This window comes from Rana temporaria, chromosome 1, assembly GCF_905171775.1.
Source record: "Rana temporaria chromosome 1, aRanTem1.1, whole genome shotgun sequence".
NCBI lineage: Eukaryota > Metazoa > Chordata > Amphibia > Anura > Ranidae > Rana > Rana temporaria.
In genome coordinates, this window is record NC_053489.1 from 73,354,868 (window position 1) to 73,361,451 (window position 6,584).

The 6,584-nt window shown below is 44.3% G+C and overlaps 1 protein-coding gene across 1 annotated transcript in view; it reads left to right on the forward strand.

The window, feature by feature from the left end:
* ITGA2 (integrin subunit alpha 2) overlaps positions 1 to 3,183 on the forward strand; it is a 232,354-nt gene extending 229,171 nt beyond the window's left edge. The window contains exon 30 of the mRNA XM_040339318.1: positions 2,662 to 3,183. Within this exon, the coding sequence (XP_040195252.1) occupies positions 2,662 to 2,739 (78 nt within the window). The 3' untranslated portion in view covers positions 2,740 to 3,183. The remainder of the gene's footprint in view (positions 1 to 2,661) is intronic.
* The last annotated feature ends 3,401 nt before the right edge of the window (positions 3,184 to 6,584 follow it).

Here is a 6,584-nt window from a genome sequence, read left to right on the forward strand (position 1 = left end):
AGCAACTCCCACAATTGTCAAGATCTTGACGGTGTCGACCCAGGCAATACCAACATTAATCGTCACGCCTCATGGCGACAACATTAACAGCGTTATAAGCCTATACCTGTGGTTTCGTCACCCGGTCTTATACTTAGACAATTCTGTTTTTATCTATCCTTGTGTTTAGCATGTTTCAGTAGATGCAATTGGCATCGTTGAATTGTACATATTTTGTAGATTATTAAAAGTAATTTTTATTATTTCTAAATAGTGCCTATAAAGTCCATCTTTTCCACTACACTTCTTCACTGTGATTAGCAGTCACAGTGGTTACATCATCGAAAAGCTCCCACTGCAGACTTGTGAGCGGGAGCTTTCCGATGCTGCAACTGCCAATCACAGCGGTATGCATCGGGAGCTTTCCAGTACCTGTTGGTTACTGTGCTGAGAGCGCACAAGGAGTGCGCTCTCAGCACAGTAATGTACTTACGTAGGGGGTGTATATATGCAGTCTCATTGGATTAAAGCCCACCTGCTGAGAGGTTACATATATGGGTATGGTCAGCAGGAAGTGGTTAAAGCTAAACGTTGGGAAATAGAATTTTTGCATACCTACATTGGGCCAGTTTGACTCGATAAAGGTTTGCATATCTGATATCAGGGGGGGCCACAGGGATGCTGTAAATCATAGTATGCCACGCTACATTGATCTTCCAGCTTCTGTGGGAGTAGCTTTCTCTTTGCACACTGACCACACAGGGGTTTGCTGGTATAGCACTGCACTGTTTGTGATGTGATCTTTCTTCAATAAAATACCCTTTGGAAGTAATTGAAGATCCTTGTGTGCTGGCAAATATTTACATTTTAGCTTTCCCTTTCCACACTGCTGGTACCTCTGCCATTCATAGAACAACTCTCAGGGCATTTTTTCAGCAGGAACACGGGGGAACGTAGTTCTGACACTTCCAGAACTGAATGTATGTAATGGCAAGGGGTGCTGGAGGGTCTATTGCTGCTGGCTGCTGGGAGACCTATTGTCACTGGTGGGGATCTCTTTTTTTCAGGGGAGGGGGGTTTATTTTTGCTGGGGAGGTCTTATATTGCCTGTGGGGGATCTTTTTTTGCTGGGGATAGGTATTATGCTGTTGGGGTGACAATCATTGATAGGAGGGATGTACTGTTGAGGGAGGGGTATATTGTTGTTGGCTGCTGGAGGGTCTATTGTTGCTGGCGGGGATCTATTTTTGCAGGGGGATCTATTGTTGCTGGTGAAGTCTGTTGTTGCTGTTGGGGGATCTCTTGTTGCTGGGGGTGGATCTTATGTTGGTGGGGGGTCAATCTTTGCTGAGGGGGATCTGCTGTTGAGGGAGGGGTCCAATGTTGCTGGCTACTGGAGGGTCTATTAATGCTGGCTGCTTGGGAGCAGGGCCAGTGCTACCACCAGGCAAACTAGGCAGCCGCCAAGGCGCCCAGCCACTGGTGGGCCTACTCTTTTCTTTCTGCAGCAAGCAACAAAGTCTCAGCATCAGCAGGCAGCCACCGCTCCATTCGCACATAGTGTTAATGACGCAGCTGTGGCCGAGGACTGTGTCTGTGTCCCGACTCTTGAATGAATGGAAGCAAGCAAACATTAATTGATGGGTGCTGGTGGGGCTGCATTTGATGGGCGCTGGTGAGGCTGCATTGATGGGCGCTGGTGAGGCTGCATTGATGGGCGCTGGTGAGGCTGCATTGATGGGCGCTGGTGAAGCTGCATTGATGGGTTCTGGTAAGGCTGCATTGATGGGTGCTGGTGAGGCTGCATTGATGGGCGCTGGTGAAGCTGCATTGATGGGTTCTGGTAAGGCTGCATTGATGGGTGCTGGTGAGGCTGCATTTGATGGGCGCTGGTGAGGCTGCATTTGATGGGCGCTGGTGAGGCTGCATTTGATGGGCGCTGGTGAGGCTGCATTTGATGGGCGCTGGTGAGGCTGCATTTGATGGGCGCTGGTGAAGCTGCATTTGATGGGCGCTGATGAGGCTGCATTTGATGGGCGCTGGTGAAGCTGCATTTGATGGGCGCTGGTGAAGCTGCATTTGATGGGCGCTGGTGAAGCTGCATTTGATGGGCGCTGGTGAAGCTGCATTTGATGGGCGCTGGTGAAGCTGCATTTGATGGGCGCTGGTGGGCTGCATTTGATGGGCTCTTCATTAAAAATGTGGAGATACATGGCACAGCAAAGGGGATGGAGTCATCTATTGTCACTAGGGGGTCCATTGTTGCTAGATCTATTTTACTGTTTTTCTTGTTGTTACCATTAATAAATTCCCTACAAATTACATAGCACCACAAAATAATACTTAGTTCTGTATTCTCTAAAAGGGGTGGTAATGGGAGGCGGGTAAGGGGTGGAACCAAGGAACGGTGCTCAGAGGTATGTAGGGGGCGGAGAAAAGGGGTGACTCCGAAGGGAGGAGTTCTTGCACCTATTCTCTGAAGAAAAAAAGACCCGACACCTTGTAATGTATATTTTTTAATGAAGGTGGATTCAAATCACAGTCCCTCCTCTCCACCTTTCCCAATCAGAAAATGCATGTTTATGTCTTTAAATAGATTGATAGAAACCCAATGCAAAAGCATTTATTAGAAAATACACTTGACAAGCAATTCTTCCTAACACGTCTCCTGTGTTTTTCTAGCTTGGATTTTTCAAAAGAAAATATCAAAAACTTCAGAAAACAGAAGATGAATTGGCAGAGACTGCTCAACTTAATTAACTGTCACCCTTACCTTATTTTTTTGTAATAATTTTTACTTCTTGATGAAAATGTTTTGTACAAATGTCTTTAAGGATTTTTTTTATTTTCAAATTCTTGAATTTTTTTTTTTTTTTTTTTTAATCAAACTGCAGGGCAGTTTTTGGCATAGTCTTTTTTATTATATATCTTGACCTGCTGGATTGGGGATCTTTGCTACAATTTTATGGTTTAAACTGTTAGTTTTTACACAGTTGGATATTTTATGCAGTTGTACATTTTGGTTTACATTTTAGGTATTTGGGAGTTTCATTGTTTAGTTTACAAATGTATAGTTGCTTTTATCAGGGGGAAATAAAACTACATCAACATTTACATTTATATAATGAAGCAATAGAAAACATTAAACTGCTTATTTTAAAATTTTCAGTGATAGAGATGCATTAAAGTAATATTTATACAGTGGCCCAGATTCAAGAAGCACTTGCGCCCGCGCAAATATCGCGCAATTCTACTTGAATCTGGGCCAGTGTTTTTAGCCATGGTATACTACTTGCAGAGCAGCATAAAAGTATTAAAAATGATTAATCATTATACTCATACTAGATAGGAACACGTCTATATTTGAAGGGTTACAATCACGTAACTATTGCATTTTTATAAGTGTACTTAGTTTATACATGTAATATTAGTATTCAGTATATGAATGTCTTTTTCTACACATTTTTCTCCTTGTTTCCAAGCACACCAAACTGACCAGCCAAAGTGACAGGGTTTGAAATAAACTATTAGGCCCCGTACACACGACCGGTTTTCTCTGCAGAATTCAGCAAGAAACTCGATGGGAGACGTATTCTGCCGAGAAAACCGGTCGTGTGTACACTTTTCGCCGAAAAACCCGTCGGGATTCTCGTCGAGCCAAAAAGAGATCATGTTCTCTATTTCCTCGTTGGGCAATGGGAACATTTGGTTCGACAAGTTTTTTGACAGCCGAACAAGGAACTCGACGAGCAAAACGATGCGTTTTGCCCGTCGAGTTTCTCGGCCGTGTGTACGCGGCCTTAGGCCCCTTTCACATGGAGCAGACTCTGTTTTGAGCAGCAAGGCATCTGTCTGCTGATTCAAAATGAACAGCCTATTTGCCTTTAGTAAATCATTTCTTTAAAAGAGAAGTATGGGGTTTCTGTTTTTTTGTAGATTTATACTTACCTAGGGGGATCCTGCATCTGTCCCCGGTACCTCTAACACTACAGATTGTTCGATTCTCAGGGCTCCCACCCAAGCAGAGAGCTAATGACTGTCAGCCATCAGCTCTCTATTCTGGCCCCCCCACTGTAACGTTGGGCTGAAGAGCGGCCTCTCTCGCTGAGAAGCTTAGCCAAGTCATGTAGGCGGATACTGACCGCAGTGTCGCACACTTGTCCGAGCCTGGACCGGCTCTGTGATGTCAGCAGACAGCGGACTTCAGCCCACTCTCTTCTGAAAATGGGTCACATGAGTGCAAAACGAACTGCACTCCTGTTATCCACAGGAGAAGTACAGCCAAACGAGCTTTGGCTGTACTTCTCCTTTAAATCCCAGCCCCAACCTGCTTATAAAAATAGAGCATGTGAGTGGCTGCACGGTGGTAAGGCATCTGTCTTGATGGTCAGAATGTAGCTTATCCATCTGAGCCCAAGCGGTGAGGCTTCCAGATAGAGTAGCGTATGCCTTGACTTTCCCTTACTCATCTGGAACTTTTCCCTATCGCTAATAATGTCCCCGTGACTTTGCCTACACTGTCCATATGCAAAATGCACACCAAATCCAGGGTAATAGATGTAGCCAGACCCAAGATGGACACCAGGGTCACATGGGCTGTCAGCATCCAACTGCATCCCTGTCTGCCCTAGTAACCCAGGAAACCATAGTGGAGTGGTCTACAAACTGCTGCCCAGGGGCCAGCTGCGGCCATTTGCTTGCTTATATCTGGCCCTTGGGGCACTATTTTATTCACTCACACCAGCAATAGGGCACAATTCCTCCCAATGACACCAACGATGGGACACAGTTCCTACCAATGACACCAACAACAGTGCACAGTCCCTACAAATGACACCAAAGATGTGGCATAGTGCCTACCAATGACACCAACGATGGGGCACAGTTCCTGACAATGACAGGGAACAATTCCTCCCAATGACACCAACGACAGTGCATAGTTTCTCCCAATGACAGAAACCATGGAGCACAATCCCTAACTGTCCTCCGATCTGATCCGACTCCTATATTGCTCAATCAGCAAATCATTTGCGTGCAAAAACAAGTTTTTTTGTTTCCCTTGCACATGATTGGATGTTTGAAGTGTACACAGCTTTATCCTATTTACGAAGCATGAGGACAATCTCTATTTCTTTACTAAATCAACCACACCGTGTGAAGAGCTTGCACTACTATAAACCACAACATTTAATTTTAACCTTTTTTTCTTCTTAAAAGATACAGTGACTTGTACAACTAATGTTAGAATGTTTGAGGTGTTGTTTTTGTTGTGATTTGCAATAACAGGGATTTGATGTGGGCGGGGCTTTGTGCAATAGAACTTTATGCTAAGCAGCACTCCGTAATATGTAAAATAAGATTTATGAACTATTAGGGTGTTAAATCTGACTCCACCCAGCACAAAAGTCTTCTATCCAGACTTTTTTGGGCGATGGCACATGACAGTCACAAATTAGTGTTTTCTGGGAACAAAACAACGGGGCAGATTTCGATCGATCGCCTGTACTAGGACGGCCTGCAAATCCCCCTCTCCCTTATTCTTTGCCATGAACAGGAACGCTAACACAACCAGTGTCAACAATGACTGTCATTGTTTATCAAAAAAAAGAAAAACTTTATTTAAATTGTATAACTTTATTTAAAGCTCTGACATAAATTCTACATTTGCTGCAATAACCCACTTTTCTGCAATAGGCCACCCGCCTTTTTGTATCATATATTTGTATCCATCCAAACTTTTGTTTGAAATACTTGAAACTGAAACAGGCTGTATGTATTGTTCTTTGAAAAATATTTTATATAAATAAAGTTTTATAGATGATGGTCTGTATTGCCTCTTTCTTTCAAAGTATTTTATTTTCAACAAGTAAACATTTTTTTCCTTTAGTGACCCTTTAAGGACACTGATGTACTCAATGTGCCCCCACAGATCCTCTCTCCTTTCCTCACACACTTTCTCTCTGTATGCAGAAAGGAGAGCCGATAACCAACAAGTCTGTTTAGATTGTGATAGCTGTGACTGGACACAGCTGATCACATGGTAAATGGCCACTGTGATTGGCCCTTTACCCTGATCTGTGATCAGTTGTGTAGAGCGTGCCCAATCCACATCTCAAGGGGCACAAGGGAGGAAGCCCACCGACGTCTGCCCAGAACTGGGGAGCCACGCTGTAGCCATATATCGATAAGTAAGTGGTTAAACAGCACTCTCAAGCCCCGTACACACAACCAAGTATCTCGACAGAATTCAGCCAGAAACTCGATCGGAGCTGAATTCTGCCGAGAAACTCGGTCGTGTGTACACTTTTCAGCGAGGAAGCCGACGAGGAACTCGTCTGGCCAAATAGAGAACATGTTCTCTATTTCCTCGTTGTTCAATGAGGAAAGTCGGCCCGCCGAGATCCTCGGCGGCTTCAACACAGAACTCGACGAGGAACTCGATGTGTTTGGCACGTCGAGTTCCTCGGACGTGTGTACGGGGCCTCAGTCTAACACTTTTCAAGGGATATAAAATCAAACACTGTAGAGGTGCTGGACTTGAAGCTTGGCTTTCTTCAAATACAGGTTGGTGATTATCCTTCTCAAATTAACAGAAGGAACAAAGC